We start from the raw sequence: 26,230 nt of genomic DNA, 5'->3' as shown, positions 1-26,230 counted from the left end.
ATGAATCATCCCTTTGTCCAGTGTGTCCATAATGTATATACTATCTGCCTGTTACTATGTAGGAAAAAACAGCAAATATATATAGTTTGGTACTATTTTAGGCATCCCTTGGGGGTCTTGGAACATGTCCTCTGAAGATAAGGGGGCACTACTGTATTTGAAACTGTGACAGTTTCCAAATCCAGGACTGACTATTCCCTAGTGAAGATGTCTTTTTAATCTGGCTCCTTAAACTGTTCAGATACCTTTGATAATCTTCAATATTAAAATTAAATATAAATTACCTTAAGTAATTTACTTTCCCTCCAAGGGTTCCAATTGCACATCCATAAAATAAAGAAAATATGCTGGCTCTCTCCTCCCCCACTTTATGTTATGCAGACTTTCTGAGGTGGTAACAAATATAAGCATGGTTGGAAAAGAAAGGTAATAATTTTGTACAAAAGTCAGATAGAATATTATCGTTTTAATAAATGTTGTTTCATTATAATTTTCATATGAAGTCGATGTGATTTTGAGGGGGACACTAAGTCCATGAAAGAAAGTCAGCTCTCCTCCTTCCTAGCCATGCAACTTCGAGTGAATTATAAGCTCCTTGTGTAGCTAGAGAATGAAAATGCTCAGAGCAACGGTGACAGTTAGATGGGATAATATATGTAAAGGATTGAGCTTAGTGCCTGATGCTTGACAGAAGCAGTAAATGCAGATTTCTAGACTCCACATCCTTGCCAGAACTCAGCATGATTCAGTTATCAATTTTTACCAATCAAAGGTGAGACTCAAAATGTTATTCTACCAAAATAAGAATTTAGTTTCAAAGATAGAGGGTATCGGTCCAGGTTCAACTAAAGAAACAGACCCAGAAGGAGATGCAAATTAAGATATTTAAGGTGAGGAATTGGCTTGCGTAACTGTGGAGACTGGCTAGCAACCTTGAAATCCATAGGGCAAACTGTCAGGAAGAACAGGCAGTGGCAGCAGAAGTAGGAGGCAGGGAAGAGATTTGAAAGCCAGTGCTTGTCAGGAATTAAGTGGTCTAATATGAAAAGTATTGAGAAGGGAAGGGCAAGAATGGGCAGGATCAAGGATGTGGTACCCTTTTCTGCTTGGTAGACTGGGGAGATACGTCATCATTGAGAAGAGAGATGCCTGGAGGGAGGAAAGAATAGGCTTTAGGCAAGGTAATGAATTTACTTTTTAGCATAACTAAGTGTAAGATGCCTGTGGAACATCCAAATAGGACTACTTGGTAGAAGATTGGAATGAAAACTTTCAGCTCTATAGAGAATTCAGGGAGTTGGTTCTGTAGAGAAAGCTTCGTGAAGCAGAGCTACTTAATTACAGTTTTTTCTTTATGTATATGTACATAGCGTTTCTGCTAAGTGGCCCTTCTATAGGGTATGGTGTTGTGATGGCTTTAATAATGTTATATAAATGTCACTATTCTGGGATTATTCTTGCTGCTGCAATAATTTAGCCCAGGGCAAAGACTGCTTTCCTGGTCCTTTTTCTTTTCTTTTCTTTTTTTTTTTTTTTGAGATGGAGTCTCACTCTGTCATCCAGGCTGGAATGCAGTGGTATAATCTCGGCTCAAGTGATTCTCCTGCCTCAGCCTCCCCAGTAGCTGGGACTACAGGTGTGTGCCACTGTGATCAGCTAAATTTTGTATATATATATATATTTTTTAAGTAGGGATGGATTTTACCATGTTGGCCAGGCTGGTCTCAAATTCCTGACCTCAGGTGATCCACCTGCTTCGGCCTCCCAAAGTGCTGGAATTACAGTCATGAGCCACTACGCCTGGCTTCCTGGTCCCTCTTTGCAGGGACCAACTCATCTTGGTCGACTTTCCAGATTCCAATAAGCTATTGCAAAGGTTGAATCCTCAGTAGACACCCCATACATGAATACATAGGAAGGCTCTGTCTCTCTGAGGAAAAGCCAGATGGAGTCATTAATTTCTGTGGAGTGACCTGAAAGCACATAGCACCAAGTGTGATTAATGACTTTGTGTAGCAGCTTACTGCCCCAGTAAACAAGGCCAGCTCAGTCAGGTTGCCTGGGAAGAAGCACTGTGTGCTCTTCCTTGACCCTAGACCTCCTCTCAGCAGGTCTATAGATAACAGATGGGGGTGTGGTGCCTTGGGAGATACAGGAGCAGGGGGAAGGAGAGGAAATGAACATACACTTAACATTTCCCATGTGCCATTTCATGATGATAATGATGAAAGCAGTGACAGCTAACACTTACTGATTGTTTGCCTTGGTGCCAAGCACTATTCATGTATGGTGCTTTGTTTTTCTATTTAATCATCACAACAACCGTGTGAAGTGGGTACTATTGTTTGCCTTGTTTTACAAGTTAGGAAATCAGGGCAGAGAGATTAAGTGATTTTCCTAGGGTCACACAATTATTTAATATATCTAAGGTGGGACTTGAAAAATGTTTCTAAGCCCACAGTTCCAGACTCCATGCTACTTCTCTCTGATACTGTCACAGCCACTTTCCCTTCCCTGGTCCTGTCATGCAGGGCAGCAAGACTACAGGGTTCTTTCTCTGATAGTTCTCATAGATTTCTGTCTTCGCTTTATTGGGTGAGTGGGTTGTGGGAAGCACTGAGCGAGAATTAGGAGACCTAAGTTCTTATTTCACCCTCGGTCTGACCTTGAACCTCAGATCTGACCCTCACATTCTTCATCTGTAAAATGGAGATAGTAACATCTACCAGGGTGTTATGAGGATCAGATGAATAAATTGCTAGGAAAGTGTTTTTTTGTAAATGTTGAAAGTTACCCTGTTGCATCTATAATTAGTACTTTGCTTTTCAGAATATCTTCTTTCCTATTACCTTCCTTGACCCTGACTCCTTTTGTCCTTTATTATGATTTGTGACATTTTTATCACTTAAAAGTCTATGATAATCATGCTTAAGGCAGGAGGCCACTGAAATTCTTACATAAATAATTCCACCTACCTGAGCCAAATGGAGGGGGTGGGGTGGGGTGGCGTGTAGCAGATTTAGCAGCTGCTGAAGCTATAACCAAGAGAAGTTTCCTTGTCAGTCACAGGAATGAATCATTCAAATGGCTGCCTTGCTGGGTCCTTCCCAGAGCCAGAAGGTAAATTAGGGAGCAGTGTTGCTTTTATCACTCACTAAGCTTAAAATGAAGCTCAGTCTCTTTGAAATGTAGCAAGGATTTCTGTTTGAAAGAGCATGGGTTCTGAACTCAGACTGACCTGAGTTCATTCAATTCCCAGTATTGCCACTTAGTAACTGAATGACCTTAGACAAGTCATCTCACCTAACTGGGCCTCAGTTTCCTCCTCTGTAGATGCTTCCCAAGGTTGTTGTGCAGCTCAGATGAGATCATGGGTATAAAGGGCCCAGCATGGTACCACACGCTCATTAGACTCTCAACAGTTTTTACTTTGCTGTGTCTCCAAGCTGTGGGAATGAGCGCCTTGGGGAGGTAGATTTGATGGGGAGTGAAACAACCTGGTTTCCAGAGTGCACAGGCAGAGAACTCAGTAATAGACATTTGAATCACAGCTCTATTTTTAGTTCAATCCAGCCTAAAGTTTCAAAATGTGGGTTCTTCCTCGTGTCCCTTTATCCTTTCTGTGTAAGCAGTGGTGGGGGTGGGGTTGTCCACCTTCTCTGAGGCGAGTATTTCTGCCATTTCAGTCATATCTTTTTCCTTATTAGTGTCCAACACAGTCACCTTGGATACATCAACTTAAAAATCTGTGATAATGCGTAAATGCAAGTGTTTTACTCTTGTCTTCAGCAAGATTCTGTCACTGCTACTCCAGGCTTCAACTCTCCAACTTCTAAAACTTTGGAGAAATTTCATCCATAACCCCTCGCCCATGTTTCTAGTATGGCTGACTTCATGAATTTGGGGAGCACAGCAGTAAATACTTTTCTATCAAGTCCTGTCTCTTCCTTCCCTTCTCAAGATGCACATATCCCTACACAGGGATAGTCACAGAGCAGCCTCATGTGCATGGGCTCCATACAGCATCCTTGTACTCATGTGTCTTACAGAAGAGGGATGCAAACTGCTAGATACACAGGAGACACATAATAATTAGTGTGTGTTCATTTCTTCCTTGCAGCAGCTCTCTGGTAAGTAGGAATATGGTTTCATGGTTTAGGGCACTGGATTTCAAATTAGGGAGACCAAGGTTTGAATCCTAACTCTGTAACTTAACAGCTGTGTGACCTGGGACAAATTATTGAACTCCTCTGAGCATAGGTTTCTTCTTCTATCAACTGGAGATAATAGTACCCATCTCACAGGACTGTAAGGAGGAGTGACAGAATGTGTAGAAAGCCCTCAGCACAGGGCCAGCACACAGTATGGATATATACATAGTAATTGTGACAGTTTCTCAGGAGAGAAAATGTTGCCCTAGGAAAGTTAGCTAATTTATTTAAGGTAGTATCATCCCTATTTTATGTAGAAGGACATCAAGGCTGAGAGTCAAGCATGTTGTCCAATGTTATACAGTAAGTAAGCAGCAGAATGTAAACTACAACCCAGGTCTCCTGACACCTCAGCCAGATCTCCTGACATTTCACCAGAAGCCTCTGGAAAACTGGAATAAATGCCCCCCCGCCAGCCCATATACAATTTCCACCCTGGTGGTGGAATCCAAGCCCAGCTTCCCCTCTGCTGAATCTGCTTTCTAGAAACAGGCTGCCAGTGAAAGATGTGTACAAGTGTGTATAGAAATGCATACATATATGTGATTGAGTGGGAAAATATCCCAGGGAACCACGATTACCAGAGTACTCCAAGAATGCAGTATTTTGGTTAATGGATTTTTCTGAGTATTAACCTCTTGGTTTCAGGCCTTATTGAAAGTCATTACAAAAGGCATTGCAACTATTCACTCGATGCTAGAAGGAGCTGTATAGTGAGCATAATTAAATTCTCTTTAAGGTGACAGAGGATCTTGGCAGGATGTCCATTTATCACCAGAATGATCAGTTGCGATGTTCAGGACTCTAATAACAACCCATATGTCTGTCTTGGTCTTTTACACCCATTATAACATATGTGCATGTGTGTGTTGGGAGTAAAGGGCAGGATGGGAAGATGATTATCCTCCTCTTATTAGGGAGGAGGCAGGATTTGGAGAGCATGAATGTCATGTTGGGCATCTGCTATGATTTAAATATGCTTCTCAAAAGTGCATGTGTTAGAAACTTGATCCCGAGTGTAACAATCCTGGGAGGTGGGGCCTTTGGAAGGTGATTGGTTCATGGCGGCTCCAATCTTATGAATGGATTCATGTCATTATTGCGGGAGTAGGTTATTGCAGGAGTGGCTTTGTTAAAAATACAAGCTCTTTCTCGCATGTGCTCTCTTCTCCCTCCACCTGTCCACCCTGGGATGACCCTCACTAGATACCTCCACCATGCTCTTGGACTTCCCACCTTCCAGAACTATGAGCCAAATCAACTTCTTTATAAATTATCCAGCCTGTGGTATTCTGTTATGGCAACAACAACAACAACAACAACAACAACACCAGGAGAAGATCATGTATCTTGAAGGTAATAGAACTAGAACTGAAATGGCATTTGCTGAGACATAATATAGTAAAGGAGAAAAAACATAGATTTTTGAGTCAGACATACTTGAGTTTAAATCCTGATTTTGCCACTTACTGATGATTTTGACCTTGAATAAATTAATCTCTCAGGTCCTAAGTTTCCTCATCTGTAAAATGGATCTAATGATATTTCCCTTGCTGGGAGTAATTTTAAGAATTCTAAGTAATGTATATAAAGCATCTAGCATTGTGCCTGGTCAGAGTAGGTCCTCAGCATATGGAAGCTATTATTATGTCTCCTAGTCCCATGCCCTTCCCAGTCTACCAAGATGTCTACTACTGAAGATATAGAAGGTACAAGGGATTGGACTGACCTTTCTTCAGCCCATCAAACTCTGGAAGTATTCCCATTAGCTTCAAGTGTGGGATTAGGGGGTTGTTTTTTCCCTTTCTATTAACAGAAGCCTGAGACAGCTTTTATTCTATAGGTAAAACTTAAATAATTTTATGTTAATACAAGAGCTGCTGCAAAGCAATAAAATAAATATCACACATGACTGTTGTTGATAAGTGCCTACAGTCTGGGAATGCTTTCTGGATTTAAAAAATATGCATAGAATTTGACTAGGAGAACAAGAGATATATTTCATGTAGGATCAAATCAAAGGTGTGGAGGTAAGACAACATCAGATTTGCTCAGCTTGGCTAGAACAAAAATTGTCATTGGTAGGGGAGCATACATGATAAGGATGGAAAAATGACTCATGTATAGAGCTTCATGTGTGCATGTAAGCACGCACATGTTACTCTCTTTTCCTATACATGTACATTGCTAATCTAAAATACTTAGAAATTGATTAGAAGCATTGGCTGAATAGATATTATTTCATCTCTCTTTGATTTGTAGGAAAGCAATGTGGTCAGAAGAAAGAGAGCTAGACTGGGAGCTGGGAGACCCAGATGTTGCTCTTGGTACCACCCCTATTCAACCATATGATCTGGACAAGACATGGAGCCTCTCTGGGCCTTGTCTCCTCATTTATAAAAACATTTGGGCCACTTTTGGAAAATCCTTTGGCATACTATCAAGAGCCTTGAAGATATCCATTCACTTTTATTTGTTAATTCATATGCTGGAATTCTCCTCTGAGGAAGGATCTTAAATATGGGAAAAGCTTTATGGTTAAAGATGTTCATCATAGTATTTTTCTAATTTAGTAAAATTAGGAGCTACCTAATTTTACTAACATTTGGGACCGGATAAAAGATGACGTATCTGCTTGACTAATTTGTAGTGTTTATTAAGTAAGAATTACAGCATTGGATGTAAAAATGAAAACAAAAAGCCATATATGAAAAATATACTGAGTAATATACTTCCCAGTGAGGAAGCATTTTAATGTTATCCATACCCTTCGTGATCCAGACCCAGATGTTCACCCCAGCTGTCTTTGTGCCACCACTATTTACTGTATATGGTGACCTCACTATAGTGACCTTAGGACATTTTCCTAACAGACACCTTTTACCCCTGTATGCTTTTGTATACAGACATGCTTCTGTATGTCTGGTTCTTTCCTCCTGAAATGCCCTTTCCTCCCTTGTCTAGCCATGAATGTCTGCTCTTTTTCTAGTCCAACTCTGCAGATTTCCCTGACTCCTAGGTAGAATCAGTTGGTCCTTCATCCTTCTCTCTATAAAATTTGTAACTTGACACTAATGCATTGTTGTGTTATAGTCTTGTCTGTTTCTATCTCTGCACACAGACCAGGCTTTCCTTGAGGGTCAGAATTGCATTATCAACAAATCTCCAGGACTCAGCAAAAGGGCCTGGCATTTAAAAAGCACTCAATATATGATTGAACTTTTAGTTTTTACTTTTATTTTTTGCTTTTCCATGTTTTCTGCATATTTTATAATGACTATGCATTATGCTTATAATGGAAGATAAATAATAGTAATTCGTTTACCTATTTACCTTAATGAGGTGAGTGGCCTAGCTCAGAGGTTCTCAAACCTGTCAGTGCATCAGAATCACCTGGAGAGCTTATTAAAATGCAGATTCGCTAGCCCCTAGACAGACTTCCTCAGTCCCAGTCTCCAGGGTAAGGACCTGGAATCGGTATTATTAACAAGCTACCATAGTTATTGAGATGCTCAGCCATGTCTGAGAACCATTGACCTCAGTACCCCGAAAGCCCTTTAGCGTAAAATCTTTCTAGTTCTTGGATTGGCCTCCTGTCCCTTGCTACTCCTGCTATGAGAGGCTTCAGCTACAGGGCATGTGGAGCAATGGGCCAATGAAGAATACCTGTACTAGCTTCATAATTGGGCTCCTGTTCTGTGCCAAGGACTACTTTATAAGTAGCATTTTTAAATACCTGTACGATCATGCTGTAAAGTCAGTTTTATTATCTCCATTTTACAGATGAGAAAACAGAAGCAAAGAAAAGTCGTGACTTTCCCAAGGTCAAATAAGAAAGCATGGATCCCATATTTCAATTCAGTCTGACAGACTTCAAAACTGAATCTAGAATTTCCCTCACTGCCCCTCCCTGCTCATGTCCCACCAAATAAAGGAACCCCAGCAGGGTCACATACAGCCCTGCTGAGTGCGGACATGCTCTGCTGAGGCATGTGGAATTAGCATCCTTGGTGGGTAGCAAGAACCACATAAGCAGAAACTTGCAGCTCACCAAATGTGCTCTGGCGCCCACCCACCTGCTTACAGGGTGCAGTGAAGCAGTGGAATTCAATTTGCAGCAGTGACCTAAGAAGAGCTATTTTTAGTAAGAAAGTAGGTCAGGGGCTGCAGCGGTGCTGCCTGAGAAAGGAACAGCCTCCCCTCTCACCAAGAGGCTTGCTCGCTTCTCACTCAGCCAGTGTGGAGGTGAGGAAGGCTGATCTGACATCCTCACATGACTGCAGTTGTAATCATTACTGTGGAGCCACTAGGGGGGAATACACACACACATCTAGAGGCTCTTGTCTGGGTTTGCTTAAGTTCTTGGCCCTAATCTTCCTTAGGAGATTAGAATCCCTTCAGAAAACACCTCTAACATGGTAGGAGGCTTATCTATTGTACACCTGCTACATGCCAGCCACCATTCTGGGTTTGATATGCATTCTCTCATTTGATCTTTGCAGTATCTCTGTGAGGTAAGTGTTATTCCAGTTTTGCTGATGTAGAAATGGAGTTGCAGAGAAATTAAGAGTTACACTCAAGATCACACTGTTTATGTGTGGTGGAGCCATATTTTGAATCCTGTGTGAGACTTCAGTGCTGATGACCAGAAGACCAGACCATCAAACCATGCCGGAGGTGATTTTTAAACTACCATTCTGCCTCTGCCCTATGTTGTTCAATACTTCAGAGAAAAAAAATACGAAGATGGCTTTCTCCATCTGAACTTATCTGAGTCAGGACAGGAAAGACTACCCAGGACACAGACCCTTTCCCCAGAGAGGAGTGAATATATCTCCACATACTGCTGCCCAATCATGAAGCCCAGTAGTTGCCAAAAACAAACCAACCACCTGATTTCCCTGGGCCTGAGTGTTTCAGAATCCTCTGGCCCACTTGTTCTGCCATGTATTAACTGCAGAGCTGTGGCAAATTGCAGGGCACTCATTGGTGATGCACAGGTGGACATGAGCTTGTTAACAGAATGCGGTAATTGATATATTGTGATTCATTATGCACAGCACGGAGGACTCTGGTAGAAGCCCACTTTGTGGCCAAGCATTGCTGGCACCATCAGCCTTGAGCGTGTTCCTGGCTCTGTTCTGGCTCTCCAGCTGGAGAGCATCATCCCTTTAGGGGCCAGAAGCAGTCTGTGGCTTCAGTCTTATCTGCCCCTACCTCCAGGTGAGGAGTAAGGATACTTCCCCTGGTCCCAGGCTGCATGACGTTGGAGGGAAATTATTTGTTCATTTATTCACTCAATAAGCATTTAACAAAGTCTGGCCAGGCATACAATGGAGGACAAGACAGATAGTTTCTGCCCTCCCAGAATTTAACGTCACCTGGAATCATGTGGCATCACCTGGCAGCTATCAGAATTAAAAATTTCTAAACACTCAATTTTATAGAGCTGGAAGTGGGCCCTCTCTGGACCTTAGTTTCTTTATCATCAAGTGAGTAGAAAAGAGAGAATTATATTGGTCAATTTCTTTTAGCTCTAAAATTTCAGAATCTGTGGTTATGGATTATAAACATTGAGTCACAGTATCAATCTTAGTCATTTGTATCCAATGCCAAAGGAAAAAAAATGGAAATCCCAAATTTTAGAATCTGGATGAGAACCATGGACACAAGCTAATTCAATTTTTTCACTTACAAATGGGGAAAATGAGGTAAAAGAAGGGTGTGTCTTGCCTAGTATATCAGTGAGCAGAGCCAGGATGGAGTGGCCGGTCAGCTGAGCCCAAGTCTTGAGACACCCCAGTCTTGTTAAGGCTGCCTCTACTCAGCACCACTGCTATGCCCCTCTTTGGAACCCTTTCTGCACTTAGCTTTTCTAACAGTGAGCTCTACCGAGTCGTCTACTCACACCTCTAACCACTGCTTCTGGGCTTCCTTATCAGCCCCAGGGCCCATGGCCTGAGAGTAGAAGAGGAGGGAGTAGGCCTTGATAGCCGAGCCCCAGAAGGTAAATAAAATTTAGTTTTGTTATGCCAAGACTGCCAAAAAACCTGAAAATGAAGAAGTTGAAGAAGAACATGTAGAGTTTGCCGACAGAGTTCTCGAACAAGCAGTTATAGAGGCAAACCGCAGTGAAACAACAAAAGGAGGGGACCCCTTGGACACGGCTGCAGAGAAGTTGCTCTGTGAACTCACAGGACCTATAGAAGAGCCGGCCTCTACTCATTGACTTAGAGCAAGCTTGTCTAACCTGCCGGCAGCAAGCTGCATGTGGCCCAGAACAGCTTTGAATGCAGCCCAACACAACTTTGTAAACTTGCTTAAAACATGAGACTTTTTTGTGATTTTTTTTTTAGCTCATCAGCCATTAAGTGTACTTTATGTGTGGCCCAATTCTTCATCTAGTATGGCTCAGGGAAGCCAAAAGATTGGACACCTTTGACATAAAGCCTCTCTATACCTCTGGTCCATGTGTGTCTTCTGCATGTAGCCAATGAAAAGAATCTAAAGCTGAAAGGGCAGGGAACCTTTCTGATGCTCTTGTGAGGTAAAGGGATTGAGATCATTGCAGAGAAGTTGGCAACAGGAGGCCCATCATTTTTTCAGTGGCCAGGACATCTCTATTCTGGGTGGAGGAAGGCTTTAGCAAATACTAAAATGCTTATTTATCTATTGCTCTTTTTTTATGTCTGTCACAGTCTAGGAACCAGTACCTTGAAGCATTATCCTTGATTAATTTATAATTTTCTGCCCTATACTGACTGCCTAGGAAAGAGGTGGTCAGAGGTACGACAAGGTGAACAATACTGTTATTGATTATGAAAACCTATATCCATTCTGTGTATCCGTGGATAATTTTAATCTTCTAAATTGATTTGTTATTTTCTATGCTTTATTTTTATAAAAAGTCATTTTTCAGTAAACATATAACATTGTCAAGAGCTACCTAATCCATGTACATAAAATGTCATGTGAGTATAAATGTATATATAATGTCTAAAATAAAATTATTCTAATTTTTAAAAAATTACTAAAGGTCATTTAACTGTGAGCTGGATGCCTGAGTCTGAAGCATTGATTCCTGTGTGTCCTTGAGCTCGTCACTTCCCCTTTCTGCCCCTCTGCTCTCATACCCACAAAGTGAAAGGTCTAGATCAGTGGTTTTAGTCACCTGGCCTATTCTATCAAATCAACTTGGGATAATTGTTAAACGTATACATCCCTGGACCCACTTCCAGATCAACAGAATTGGGTGCTTAGAAGGCTTTAGTTCTGATAATCTTCCTGGTGATGTAGCCAGGTTTTGAGTAGTTGTCTTCCTTGACTCTCATTCTGATGTTTTAGGATCGTTTGCCTTCTTTCTCTCTTGCTCATTTTCCTGTCGTTCTCTTTTCCCTTTTTCCCTAGAGTGCTCCTCTAATTAGACTGTGAACGTCTGAGGAGGAGGGGCTGTATCTTACCCATCTCTTTATCCCTGTCGTCCAGCGCAGTGTCTGACACATTGGTAGAGCTCAGTCAGCAGTGGGAGCAATGAAGGGAAGAAGGGAATAAATGAGCTCTCATGGCTGTATACTACCTGTACACATCCAACGAATGCCCTTAATTTTTCCAGCAGCCTTGGTCATAAATTTCTTCAGAACGGTAAATGGAAAGAGCACAGACTTTGGAATCTAAGAAAACTGAATTTGAATCTCAAGTCTTTGTCTTACTGTGTAGTGTTTTCTCCCAAGTCATGTAATCTTTTTAAACTACAGTTTCTTTGATTGTAAAATAAGGACAATGGCAGCTGTTGCTTGAGATTGTGGTTAGGATTGACTTACTACATGAAAATATGGATGTAGAGTGCTTGACATATAGTAGGAACTCAAGTATCTCAGCTTCTTTTCTTCCTTTACATGCTCAGTGGTGAGTGATGGTAAAAGGAGGGAGGAAGATTCAGAAGAATAGATCAACCCAAGCCAGGCCACAGAGGATGACAATATGGTTCATTGTCATTTCCTGGCTTCCTGGGACACTGAGGTTCTGATTGAGGCTCAGGCATCTTGGTTGGATCCCCACTTGCTCAACCCTGGGCACATCAGAATTCAGACATAGAATCTCCTGACTTTAAGTGTGGCATGTTCTCTCTATTACTGTGAACTACAGGAGGTAGAAAGATAAATAACAACAAAAAAAAATTCAAGGAACTATTGTAGGTTGGGGATCCTTATGCAGGCCTGATGTCTAGGCTTGCTGTGAGAAACTCAAGTTCATTTCAAATGGTTTGTTATCAGGGTTAAATATCTGTGTATTGGTTTTGTTAGCATATCAATCCTCTCTCCACACACTGTGTTGGAACTGCCACAGCATGCTGCTTTTCATAAAAGTCTCTCTTTCAAACCAAGTCCAGCTGTTTCAGTCCTAGAAGGCAGCCAGATTTGTTCTCTTCTGGGCAAAATGGTAAATGCTTATCACTCCCCACAATGCCTCCAAAACCACAAAAATAACAGCCACCCTTTACTGAGTGCCTACCGTGCTTGAGTCTTTTGACATCACTAGCAGTGGTTATTATTAGCTCATTTTATAGGGCAGTAGGTTATGATTAAGACTGTAGACTTTAAAGTTTGACCAAGGTTCAAATCCTGGCCCCACCATATTTTAGCAAATCCTCTCTGGGTTTCTGTTTCTTACCAGCAAAAAGTGGCTAGTAATGCATATCTCATAGTACTGAAAGGATTAACTGAATAACGCATGTATGGTATTCAGTACCACACCTAATGCATGGTAAGTAAATCCTCAGTAAATGTAACTGTGTAATGATGGCAATTCTGTGTTCTCTTCATCTATAAAAGATAGTTCACTATAGTGGATACCAGAGAGATGAGGAGAGGTGACAAAAATATCAACAGTTTCTGTTAATTTAAGCCAGACTCAAGAGAACCTCAGAAATAGTATTAGAAAGGGACCTGGTATGATTGCTTGGAATAAGCTTAGTGAATAGCTGCAGTTTATTATTCATTCAGCAGATTTTTATTGACTGCCTACTATATTTCAGGCCTTTTGCTAAAAGCTGGAGGTACTCTGATGATAAAACAGACACGATCCCTTGCCCTCAAGGAGCTTACAGTTTTATGGAAGGACTCAGACACTGTAAAAAAAAAATTGTACCAGTCGTGTAAAATTACAAACTAGAGTAAATGCTACGAAAGAAACAGACATGGTATTCTGAGAATGTATAATAGTGGTCCTCACCTACTTCACATGATCAAGGATAGCTTTGCTGAGGAATTGACATCTGAGCTGAGATCTGAAGGATCAGTAGGAGTTATTATTAGATGAAAGGAGTGGGTAGGGTAGGGAGAAAGCTTTCTAGGCATATGGACAAATATGGCCCCTATGGTGAGAGGCAGCTTAGCACTTTCAAAGAACTGAGAAGGTCCATATGACTTGAGTACAGAGAAAAGGCTGGAGGGAGGAATTAGGGCCTTGTAGGTCATGTGAAGAATTTTTTTCTCTTTATTCTAAGCTCACAGGAATCATAGAAGGATTTGAAGCATGGGGGGTTGTGTGTATGTTACACATAGGGAGGGCACTATGCTCAATGTGACATTTATAAGAGCTGTTTCCAACAATGGCTTGTGAATGGATGGAGGGTGCAAAAGTAGGGGAGGGGGAACAAGTTAAGGAGGGTTTTGCAGTGGTCTTAGTAAGAAATCATGCTGGATAGAGCCAGAGAAGTAACAGTGGAGATAAGAAGGACACCATGGTTTAAGATATTAGGAGGTAAAATTAATAGGCCTTGATGATGGATTCAATGTAGCTGTGAGGAAAGGGAAAATGTGAAGCACAAGCCCCAGGTTTCTGGGTGCATGAATGGGAATGGCCCTGCCATTCACTAACCTAGGAATTAAAAAAAAGTAGAAGGTGACCAGGTTTATATAGGCAGATCTGATCTGAATTTGAACACACTGCACTGGAGGCACCTTTTAGACATCTGGGTATAGATATTCCATGCCCACAGCCACCAAGGGTAAGCCACAATGGCCTTAGAATGCCCTAAGCAATCTGACCCCGATCCAGCCTCTCTGGGGGTCAGCTTGTTTCGTAGCTGATCTAAGGACTCATGGTTTGCTTCCCACCCTTGCAGTTCTGTTTCCTTACCAGAATATCCTGAAAAGGGATGCCATGGGAGAGCCTAAGAAGGAATAGGAACAGTCTGGGGAGAGACTTTGCTGCTTTAGGGGAAACAATTTAGATTGTTGTTTGTGCATGTTGTTTGAGATGTTTTTTCCAATTCTGTGAGTGAGATATTTGTGTTTGACATGTGGGCTTTTACTTATTAAAATGTTTGCTATTAATATATAGCTACTATGTGGTAGACACAATGTCAAGTCAGAAAGGACCCATGGTACTTTGGAAGTGACACCCCCAGAACCCATCTGGCTTTGCTGTTCTTATGATCTTAGAGAAATCAGGCAGCATCTTGCCTTTTCTCTGAATACTAAATCTCTAGGATACTGAGCTGCTGACTTTTCGTCCAGGGAACCTGTCCTTGAGTTCAGAGGGTTGGTTTGTCAGGGGCTTCCTCTACAGCTGCAACTCCTCATTCTGTCTCTGGGGGCCTCTCTTTTGCAGTCTCCCTAGACAGTAACTACATCGATGCCAGTTATCCACTTGGAACAGAGCTCAGTTGGGCACTCTGAGCTGCCCCATCTTACCACTGCTATGTGTTCTGGTTTGTTGCCTGCCTGGAAGCAACTCTTTGTGTCCAGGTGAGCAGGCGAGGGTGAGAGAAATGTCAGAGTAGGCTTTGTGTCCTTCTGTAGAATGGCAGAGGAGAGCTGGACTGGCGGGCAGGAAGGGGGGTGGTGGGCAGAGGTGTGACTCATCCAGCCCTGGCACCATGTGATAGGATCTGTGAATACCCATGTGAAATAGATACATGCTTTAAGAACATTTGCCTTGTGAAAATCTAAACTCATAAGCCACATGAATTTGGAAAAGCAATTACCATCACAAAAGAGAGCATGGCATCCTTTAAAAAATCCTCTAGTGTGTCTAACATGCAATGCAGTGAGGGACGAAATATTTATGCTGATTTAGGCACTCAGTGGAAGCTGGCATTCTCTGTCAGTGGAACAAAGAAATTCTTATAACTGGAGCAGATGGTGAGCCCCTGTCAGGGCAGGTGTTCCTGCAGAGGCCGGACAACCATGTGTCAGGTGGGACAGAGGGACTGCTTCCCATGGTGGACTGAGAATCACAGCTCTAAGAGTCTCTGATTCTTGGCTTTGCTTTCAGTCTTGAAAAGTAAGTCTGCCTTAGGCAAATCTGCCAAGGACAGATGTGTCCTTGAAGTCAGAAGGACCTAGGCTAAATCTCAGCTCCACCTCTTCTAGCTATGTAAATTAGGCAGGTGGCTCTCTGAATCCCCTTCTTCTAGTCTATAAAATTAGGTTCATAATACCTTGCAGAGTTTTGTGTACATAAGGGTCAAATGAGTTAAGTCCGGTAGCCAACACCCCAGGATGTGAGGAGGGGAGAGGCCTGTGGGGCCTCTGATCAGCTGACAGCCCTGTGGTGGGTGCGCGTGGATGGTGTGTGCATGGCTTGAGTTTGCATGCTCTGCACAGGGAGAACTTTCATTGCTACACAGAGCACAAATTCAGGGCATGTGTCAGCTTACTGGCAGGCTGGGGTAGGCTGGGACACACTGTCCTGTTTCTGCCTGAGGACTGACACCCACTCAGCAAACAGCCCACCCAGCTTAAATTTCCCCAAAGAACTCAGTCTTCGTTACAGAGAAATCCTTTCAGGTGCTGAGAGTGGCATGTTTCTTGTAATCTGACCCCTGGAAGAATTCTGACTATGTCCCTTTCCCATGCCAACTCTTTCCTAAAGCTGATTTTATGAGAAGTTATTTTCCTAATGTGTTGGATAAAATCCTAAAGCGTGTCTCTGATGGTGTCTTAGGAGATTCACAATGTTTTTATTTTCATGGGAGCATTAAGAAGATGTAGACTAGGCTGTTGCCGGGGCAGGCATAGTCACTGTAAACTAGAGGCTACTTGCTGCCTGCAAAATCATTGACACCCCAGGCAAAACTCTGGCTTCATATGTCATCATCTAGTGTACCTGAATCATCCCAACTTGAAGACATTTGTCCCTGTTCAGGGTATCCATCATAGCTGTCACAGTTCCATCTGTACACATAATAAAGCTCTGTGTTTACCAGTTATTTTATCTGCCTAGCCTCCCTGTGGGCTCTGTAGGGCAGGGTTCTTGGCCCCTTTATTCAGATTAAGAGAACATGGCTCTGCAAGGCGCAATAGTTTGTCTGAGGTCACCCAACTAATTACTGGCAGAGCTGTTTTTCAAATCCTGGTCTTCTAAGGGGCACCCTGACAAAATAAAAACACCATCCACCATTTATATCCCACCGAAGGCATTCATGAGCTGTGTGACTTTGTGCAAGCTAGTTATTATAAGTGGTTATTGATATTAATAATTACAGTAGACTTTACAAAGCACCTGGCATGGTAGTATCTCATTTTCATTCTCACACTAGACCTGTGAGAGGGGTTTTATTATCCATTTTACAGATAAGCATCCTGAAATTCAGAGTGCTAAAGTAGCTTTCCCTGTCTGAGTCCCAGTTTCTCCATAAAATAAGATTATTAATATCTCCCTGGGAGGGTGATGAAGTGAGGTTGAATGAGATAATGTATATAAACTGCCCAGCACAGAGCCTGGAATAAAGGAAGTGCTTAGTCAATGCTTGTTTCCTTTCCCTAGTTCCTCTGACTTCTAATCTAGTGGTCCTTCGACTGCATCCCACTAAATACATTTGGAAGCTGAGATCATGCTTAAGTCCTCCCCATAGCTCTCCCCATCACACTCACCGCTGTTGCTCAGAGGCCACTTCAAGTCTCTCTGTTAGATACCGCCCGTTTAATTTTATGCCAGTTCAGGAAACATCATCCTTCCCTGGCATGCTGCACCACACCCCTGACATTTGCCCCAGGGCTATGTTCTGGACTGCTAAAGCCTACCCTGGCCTCTCTAGCCACAGGGCTCCCCACTTTCCTGACTTTCTCTAAAGCAAATACAGCTTGCTTCCCTTACTTTGACATTTTACCTGGACTCTTTCATGTTGTTATGTTGTGTTTCATGAGAGGCCACATATGGCACCCAGCTCTTCTGACTTCTAGTGTCATGCGTGCCCTGAAGGCTATTATTCTTCGTTTATTTGGTGTTTCTGGCAAGGAATACCTAAGACTGGGTAATTTATAAAGAAAAGAAGTTTGCTTGGCTTATGGTTCTGCAGGTTGTATAAGAAGCATGGCGCCGGAATCTGCTTGGTTTCTGGTGAGGGCTCAGGCTGCTTCCACTCATGACAGAAGGCAAAGGGGAGCCAGCATGTGCAGAGATCACATGGTGAGACAGGAAGCAAGAGAGAGGGGAGGTGCCAGGTTCTTTTTAACAAGTAGCTCTTGCAGGAACTAATAGAGTGACAACTCACTCCCCGCAGAGGGCATCAAACTATTCATTAGGAATCCACCCCCCTTTACCCAAACATCATCCATCAGGCCTATACCTCCAATATTGGGATCAAATTTCAACCTGAGGTTTAGAGGAACTCATTCATTTGACTTTCAATAAATATTTATTTATTTAGCACTTACTCTCAGCCAGACCCTGTGTTAGACAAAACAGTAAGTGCTATAATACTCAATTAGCATAGATCAAATTAATACCTAGTTTAAGTTCCTAAACTGATTGAGGGTTGGGGTATGAGGTGTGGTCATGAAGAGGGGAAGGGCATTACCTGGCAGTGGGTAGACTTGAGAGATAACAGACCTGACTGTCAGGATGTACCTCCATAAATTTGAGGGACTATAGATGAAGGCTAGTTCTTATACCTCTAAAAGATGGCTTGGGAAAGTGAAAGGGGGAGCTATTGCTAAAGAATTCATTCATTCAGCAGTCTTTTAGCCAGTACCTTATCTGTGGATGGTGTTCTGCTGGTGGTGAATAAGACAGGGCTCTGTTCTTTTGGACTCCCCTTCTCTCTGGGGATGTAAACCTGTAGATAGGTGAATCTCAGTAAGTGGTATAATGGCAAAGGAGAGTCCAGGGAAGGTGAGAACTTCAAAGGAGGGGACTTACTTTTCATAGGGGAAGTAAGGGAAAGTTTCGTAGAGAAACTGTACTTCAGAAGGGGATTAGGCAAGAGAGCATTCCAGAAAAAGGAATAATGCTTGAAAAGGCCCAGAATCCTTAAGGAAAGGAGTATATTCAAGAAATAGAAAACAAGACAGTTTGTTTAGGAAATATGTGCTGATGTGTTAGATTATTGATTGTACCATGAAGGTCCTTGGGTGGCAAGGCCCTATGCTAAGTGGGTGGCATGTTGAGGGTATTGGACTTAATCCTTTAGGCATCAGGAACCAACAGAGGTGTTAACGCCATAGTCTAGTTGATGGAAAACAAACAGCTGTCCTGTTGAATGCTAATCAATCAAATCCACATTTTCTACTGAGTCTAGATACAGCCTCAGAAATATTCTCACAAAGGAGACGTGAAAGTATGAGGCTTTCAAGTAAGCCCAGTCCAGTAGACCTTGAGTGGATGCCCTTAGCCCATATACCTGGAGTGCTCCAGTAAACGCAAGGCCTTCTTGCCCAACGGACATTGGTCCTTTTCTCCAGGAAGCTCTTTTAAACAGAAAGTCCAGCTCTTTTGAAGAAGATAAAATGTGCTGGGCTAAGGAATCAGGAAGTAGCCATTAGTCTGTGACCTCACTGTGATTGTCTTTGCCAGCTCTGTATCCCTAGCATCCAGCACAAAACTTGGCACACAATATGTTCTCAGTGATATTTGCTGAATAAATGAACAAGGAAAAGAAACTAATCAACCCTCTACCCAACCAGTCAACCATCCAACCTGGGTTCTGATTCCAGCTCTTGAATTTTCATTCTCTCAGCTATACAACCACCTGGTTGTTCTCTAAGACCTTTCACATTCTACTATCCTAGGATTGTAGGATGATGAATAGTTCGAAGCAAGCTCAGTTATCATTTATAATTCTAATATGCCTCAAATATCAAAACCAGCACTACTTTACAACATTTCGGGTATGCCTTCTAAAAACAGAACCTGCGTCTGTCTCAGAGTTGTGAAGAAAATGTATTAGGTTATATTAAACAGCAAGATTGTCCTTTTAGTAGGAAAAAAATGAATTAAATCTTGTCTTCCTGACTGGGGATTTTAATTGGGATTTGAGTCAATTTGATCTAAATTTGAGCATCCATCCAGAGAACATTTATTGACATCTGCTGTGAGCAAGGTTTTATGCTAGGCATGAGGGAGATAGAAAAATGAACAAGATGCAGGTCCTTCCAGGCAGGAATTGATGGTGTAGTTAGGGAGATAAAACATATACATGCTTGACTGTTACCCAAGTGGACAGAGAATAAGCGGAGACAGACCAGATCCAGGGCTAGGAGTGTCAGAGGAGGAAATGCCTTTCAAGTACACCATGTATGTAAGAAGTCTGCCTCTTACCACAACCCTAGAGCTCATAACTTAGACTGGGCCATTGTGGCTATGAGGATGTGCTCTGTAGATTGTGCTCTGTGCCATGCAACTGCCTGGAGCTTCCAGTCATCCTCAGCCACCAAATTGAGCACCTCAACCCAAATTGTTACTGGTAACAAACATCATCTTAGGCCTTAATGAACAGTGTGCACATACTACTACACTACCAAGCTTGGTAGCATCTTTTTATGGCTTGTATCCTTGGGGTTGATTTCAAGAAAAAGTTGTTCACTGTAACAGGAATTTGTGTTTCTTGTTTTGTAAGACTGGAAACTATTAATAATATTTGTCCAGCGTGTGTTCTCTGCCTTGCCTGCCACAGACATTCAGGACCTAACTGAAATGGGATCATCCACTTTCCAACATGTATCCAACAATTATTTGTCAAAGATTCTCTGTGCAAGGCCCTGTCCTAAGTGGGTAGGAGACACACACAGGCTCTTCTCTCAAGGAGCTGACAAAAAATGTATGAACCAGGCCCAGGGGAACTGAAGTAGCAGCTGAGAGAACTACTACAGGGATCAGAGCAGAAAAAGTTTGTTTTTAGCCTATGGGCACAAAGTGAGAAATATAAAGGAGATCCATGTGATTGGGACCTCGAAAAGGTGGGAATCATACACGTTGAAATAGGTGTAATAGGATTTCTAAGCTAAAATAATGACAGAAGCATCGAGGAAGCAAAAACTTCAGGCTTGTTTGGGAAACTGGAAATACTTCAGTTTGGCTAAAGGTAGTAGGGTTTAAAAAAGTTGGGGTCAGATCATCATAGAGGGCCTCCTCCTTATATGTTCCAGGGTAAGGCATTTGTATATTTAATTCTATAGGCAATAAGATGCCTGCTTAAAAACTTAATAAGTTTAATAAGTTTTTAAGCAGGTATGAGTTGGAAAAATCCTGGAGTTGGAAAGGATTTTGGAGATAGCCCAGTTCAGTACTCCATCTGTATTAGTCCATTTTCATGCTGCTGATAAAGATATATCCAAGGCCGGGCGCGGTGGCTCACGCCTGTAATCCCAGCACTTTGGGAGGCCAAGGCGGGTGGATCACTAGGTCAAGAGATCGAGACCATTCTTGTCAACATGGTGAAACCCCGTCTCTACTAAAAATACAAAAAATTAGCTGGGCATGGTGGTGCGTGCCNCAGTAGCTCTTAATTTAGAATATATATAGTCTCTCCTGAACATGGGCTAAGAAAATGCATAACTTGGTAATAACAGAAGACCTGAAGACGCTTTAAATATATTGTTTCATTTCTATAAGATAAAAAAAATTTAAGAATCAAGATGTTATCAACAGACCAGTCCTTAATTAAAAAGTAAAACTGCATTTTCCTACATCTTATAAAAGTGTTCAATTACAAACTATTTTGAAATGTAACTTTTAAAAATGTAAAAAAAAAAAAAAAAAAAAAAAAAAAAAAAAAAAAAAAAAAAAAAAAAAAAAGATATACCCAAGACTGAGCAATTTACAAAAGAAAGAGGTTTAGTTGGACTTAACAGTTTCATGTGGCTGGGGAAGCCTCACAATCATGGTAGAAGGCAGGGAGGAGCAACTCACACCTTATATGGATGGTGGGCAGGCAAAAAATGAAAGTGCTTGTGTAGGGTAATGCCTCTTTTTAAAACCATCAGATCTCATGAGACTTATTCACTATTAAGAGAATAGCATGGGAAAGACTTGTCCCCATGATTCAATTACCTCCCACCAGGTCCCTCTCACAACATGTGGGAATTTAAGATGAGATTTGGATGGGGACACGAAGCTAAACGATATCATTCCACCCCTGGCCCCTCCCAAATCTCATGTCCTCACATTTCAAAACCAATCATGCCTTCCCAACAGTCCCCCAAAGTCTTAACTCATTTCAGCCTTAACTCAGAAGTCCACAGTCCAAAGTCTCATCTCAGATAAGGGAAGTCCCTTCTGCCTATGAGCCTGTAAAATCAAAAGCAAGTTAGTTCTTTCCTAGATATAATGGGGGAACATGCATTGGGTAAATACAGCCATTCCAAATAGGAAAAATTGGCCAAAACAAAGGGGCTACAGGCCCCATGCAAGTCTGAAATCCAGTGAGACATTCAAATCTTAAAGCTCCAAATGATCTCCTTTGACTCTGTGTCTCACATTCAGGTCACACTGATGCACGTGGTAGGTTCCTATAGCCTTGGGCAGCTCCACCCCTCTGGCTTTGCAGGGTACATTCTCCCTTTGGCTGCTTTCATGCGCTGGGATTGAGGATCTGCAGCTTTCCCAGGCGCATGGTGCAAGCTGTCATTGGATCTACCATTCTGGGTTCTGGAGGACGGTGGCCTCCAGATCCTCACAGCTCCACTAGGCAGTGCCCCAGTCTGTGCACTCACAGGCTCAACACCACGTGGAAGCTGCCAAGGTTTGAGGTTTGTACCTCTGAAGCCATGGCCCAAGCTCTGTGTGTCCCCTTTCAGCCACAGCTGGAATGGCTGGGACACAGAGCACTATGTCCCTAGGCTGCACACAGCACAGGGACCCTGGGCCTGGCCCATGAAATCATATTTTCCTCCTAGCCCTCTAGGTCTGTGATAGAAGGGGCTGCTGTGAAGACCTCTGACATGCCCTGGAGACATTTTTCCTGTTGTCTTGGGGATTAACACTGGGCTTCTCATCACTTATGCAAATTTCTGTAGCTGGCTTGAATTTCTTCTTAGAAAATGGGGTTTTCTTTTCTATTGCATTGTCAGGCTGCAAATTTTCCAAACTTTTATGTTCTGCTTCCCTTATAAAACTGAATGTCTTTAACAGTACCCAAGTCACCTCTTGAATGCTTTTCTGCTTAGAAATTTCTTCCACCAGATACCCTAAATCATCTCTCTCAAGTTCAAAGTTTCACAAATCTCTAGGGCAGGGGCAAAATGGTGCCAGTCTTTTTGTTAAAACATAACAAGAGTCACCTTTGCTCTAATTTCCAACAAGTTCCTTATCTCCATCTGAGACCACCTCAGCCTGGATTTTATTGTCCATGTCATTATCAGCATTTTGGCAGAGCTATCCAACAAGTCTCTAGGGAGTTCCAAACTTTCTCACATCTTCCTGTCTTCTGAGCCCTACAAACTGTTCCAGCCTCTACCTGTTACCCAGTTCCAAAGTCACTTCCACATTTTCAGGTATCTTTTCAGCAGCACCCATCTGCTGGTACCAATTTACTGTATTAGTCCATTTTCACACTGCTAATAAAGAATACCTGAAACTGAGCAATTTATAAAAGAAAGATATTTAATTAGACTTAACAGTTCCATTTGGCTGGGGAGGCCTCACAATCATGGCAGAAGGCAAAGAGGAGCAAGTCACATCTTACATGGATGGCAGCAGGCAAAAAATGAGAGAGCTTGTGAAGGGGAATGCCTCTTTTTAGAAGGGTCAGATCTCGTGAGACTTATTCACTATCATGATACAGCATGGGAATAACTTGCCTCCATGATTCAGTTTCCTCCCATCAGGACCCTCCCACAACACATGGGAATTCAAGATGAGATTTGGATGGGGACACAGCCAAACCATATCACCATCTCACACATAATGACTGAATCCCAAAGGGGGAAGTTATTAAACCAAGGTCAGACAACTTGTAAATGTTGGTGCTGGAGCTGAGGCCAGAACCATATCTTCTGGCTTCAAATAAAGTGGAATTGTTGCACTCCATAATGAAATCTATGCCCTGAAAAGATTAATGAGGCTTTCTAGGGGAGGTAGTTTGAAGTAAAGGTGAGAGTCAGGGAGAGCCTTGGGATGCTTTTACAATTCAGATGAAAGGCAATGCACAAGATCTTTAATTAGAGCTTTGGCATTGGGCTGAAGAGGAAGGGGCTGATGGGAGAGAACATAGAGGTCCAATCAGTAGGACTTGGACGTAGAAGATAGACAAGAGGGAAACTTATCCTGTCTTCAGTTACTGTCCTTTACTGAATTGTCACATTGGGCTCCATTTGGTAACCTATCTCAAAGTGGAAAAGAAGGGGTATAGATCCAAAAGAAATACATCAAACACCTCCAGTATTTCCCAAAATTAGCCTCTTTGTAATTGTTATTGTTGTTCCTGTTCCCTAGAAGGCCTAATTCTTTTCCAGATCCTGGCCTTCCAGCTCTTAAGTCCTCAGAAACGGGATCCATTTGCCAGCCACCATTCTGGCTTCATGATTTTACTCATGGGCTCTTGGAACTGCCATCATTGTCTGAGTGTCCCTGGTTTTGGCTTTGCCACCAGGCCCCATGAAGATGCCATACATGTGACTTGCCTCCCATCACATGACTCTAGGTTTGAAACTAAAGCCCTGAGACAACTGGCAACCCATGCTGACCTCCAGAATAGGCCAGGCACCCAGCCTGAAGGAGGGCTCTGGACTGGACTTTAATGCGTAGGGGTCTTACCCCAGGTCTGTAGACCACTTGCCTCAGAATCACCTGGGGAAGATTAAAATGCAGATTTCTGGGCTCCAGCTCATCCTACTGAATCAGAATCTCTAGAGGTAGGTGACAGGAACTTGTATTTTTGACAAGTGCACCAAGTGATTTTTATTTACTTAAAGTTTAAGACCCTGCCTTAGATAATTTAATTTTTTCCTGGACCTCAGTTTCCTTATTTTAAAATAGAAAAATCATATATTCAATTTACTGTGAAAATAAAAAAGTACTTTGGAAATATGCTAAAAGTTTATACAATATACTTATTACATATGACTAAGTTTATAGTCTTGAGATAAAGAAAATTTGAAATATTTCTCAGACTGAAATACACTGAAAACTGGTAAATAGTCTGAGGGCTCACACTTAGAAAATGTATGCTTCCTAAGTGCTAGGATTTGAATGTTTGTCCCCTCCAAAATCCATGTTACAATATAGTCATTGCAACAACATTAAGAGGTGAGACCTATAAGAGGTGTTTAGGTCTGCCCTTATGAATGGACTTGTGCTGTTATCGAGGGAGTGAGTTCGTCCCTACTTGTGCGCGCGCTCTCTCTCTCTCTCTCTCTCTCTCTCTCTCCCCACCACCCTCCCTCACCATCCACTATGTTATGATGCATCAGGAAGGCCCTCATCAGAAATGGCACTTTGATATTGGACATCTCAGCCTTCAGAACTGTAAATCAATAAATGTCTATTCTTTATAAATTATCCAGTCTGTGCTATTCTGTTATGGCAGCACAAAATGTACTAAGACACCAAGTAAGTGAATATATGAATGAATAGCCTCAGGAAAGGTAAACCATGAAGAAAGGTCATTAAATTTTTCTTCAACATCCTCTACTTCATGAATTCAATCAGCATTATTTACTGAGTGCCTAATATGTGCCAGGGCACTATGCCAGGCTGAGAATCTAAATAGGATGTGGTCCTTGACCTTAAGGGATTGGAGATCAATATGAGTGTTCAATACAGTGTGATAAGCACTGGCCCCAGGATGGGTAGAGAGGTGGGTATTAGTGCTTTGGCAACAAGAGCAGGAATCTCCTCTATCTGGGGCTGTCAGGAAAGGTGTCACCAAGGAGGTGGCCTTAGAGTATAGGATTGTTCCAAGAAGGAAAGCCCTTTTCACAGTCCTTGTCACTCTGACTTCCTTCTTCCATTTCCATTGCATTAAATTCTCTCCTCAATTGCCTCTCTTCCTCCATCAAACTAATCTCAGGAACTCCATGTTTATGTTTTTTTTTTTTTTTTTCTTTTTCAATTTACCCAAATCTGCTTTTACACTCAAAACCAACATTTCAGTTTAGTCATAAACACTTGATCTTAAAACAATGCTCTTTTGAGGAGCAGTGGGGTTTACCCTGTTACCCCCAAAACTTTTCATCTGAAATAGTTTTAAGCTCTATTAGGGATTTCATTTGTATGTTTACTTTTTACATCAGCCAGCGAGAGGCGGGGGTGTTATGCTTTGTTAGTTAGTCGCTCTTGGATTTTTTTGGGGTGGTGTTGGGAGAATTGGTGACAACGGTTTTCCCCAGCTCCTGTTATTTTACTAGATAAATAATCAGTTTTGCTTACCCATAAGAAAATCAAGGATTAACTCATGGTCTTCTTTGTGTTTTAAGGTAAAATGATAATGGTTAATGAATCAGCCTTTAAGGTGACATAGCCCTTTACAACTTACAACATGTCTTGACTCTTCATGTTCTTTTCCGGTCAAAAGGTGATCCACAAACCAGAGGCAGGGAGGGAGGTGCTAATGAGAAATGGAGAGCCTCAGGCACTACCTAAGACCTGCTGAATCAGAATCGGCATTTTAGCAGTATTCCCTGGCAATTCTTATGCACACTAAGAAGTGCTTAAGAATTGCACTTATAGCCGGGCGCGGTGGCTCAAGCCTGTAATCCCAGCACTTTGGGAGGCTGAGGCGGGTGGATCACGAGGTCAAGAGATCGAGACCACCCTGGTCAACATGGTGAAACCCCGTCTCTACTAAAACTACA

At 42.2% G+C, this 26,230-nt stretch overlaps 1 protein-coding gene across 6 annotated transcripts in view; it reads left to right on the top strand.

Moving 5' to 3' along the window:
• Window positions 1–26,230, top strand: part of SERGEF (secretion regulating guanine nucleotide exchange factor) — a 234,412-nt gene that overhangs the window by 166,786 nt on the left and 41,396 nt on the right. For 2 of the 6 annotated variants that reach the window (XM_017525832.2, XM_017525834.2), the window contains one exon: window positions 10,156–10,218. The exons of 2 other annotated variants lie outside the window; for them this stretch is intronic. In XM_017525832.2, the coding sequence (XP_017381321.1) occupies window positions 10,156–10,173 (18 nt within the window). In that variant the 3' untranslated portion in view covers window positions 10,174–10,218. Of the gene's footprint in view, window positions 1–6,473; window positions 7,287–10,155; window positions 10,219–26,230 lie in introns of those variants that run through there. 2 more of the 6 variants (XM_017525833.2, XM_017525831.2) reach the window with 1 other exon arrangement.

Source organism: Cebus imitator, unplaced genomic scaffold, assembly GCF_001604975.1.
Source record: "Cebus imitator isolate Cc_AM_T3 unplaced genomic scaffold, Cebus_imitator-1.0 Scaffold39, whole genome shotgun sequence".
Classification (NCBI taxonomy): Eukaryota; Metazoa; Chordata; class Mammalia; order Primates; family Cebidae; genus Cebus; species Cebus imitator.
Note: the sequence above shows the minus strand (reverse complement) of the source record. Positions and strands in the feature narration are given on the sequence as shown.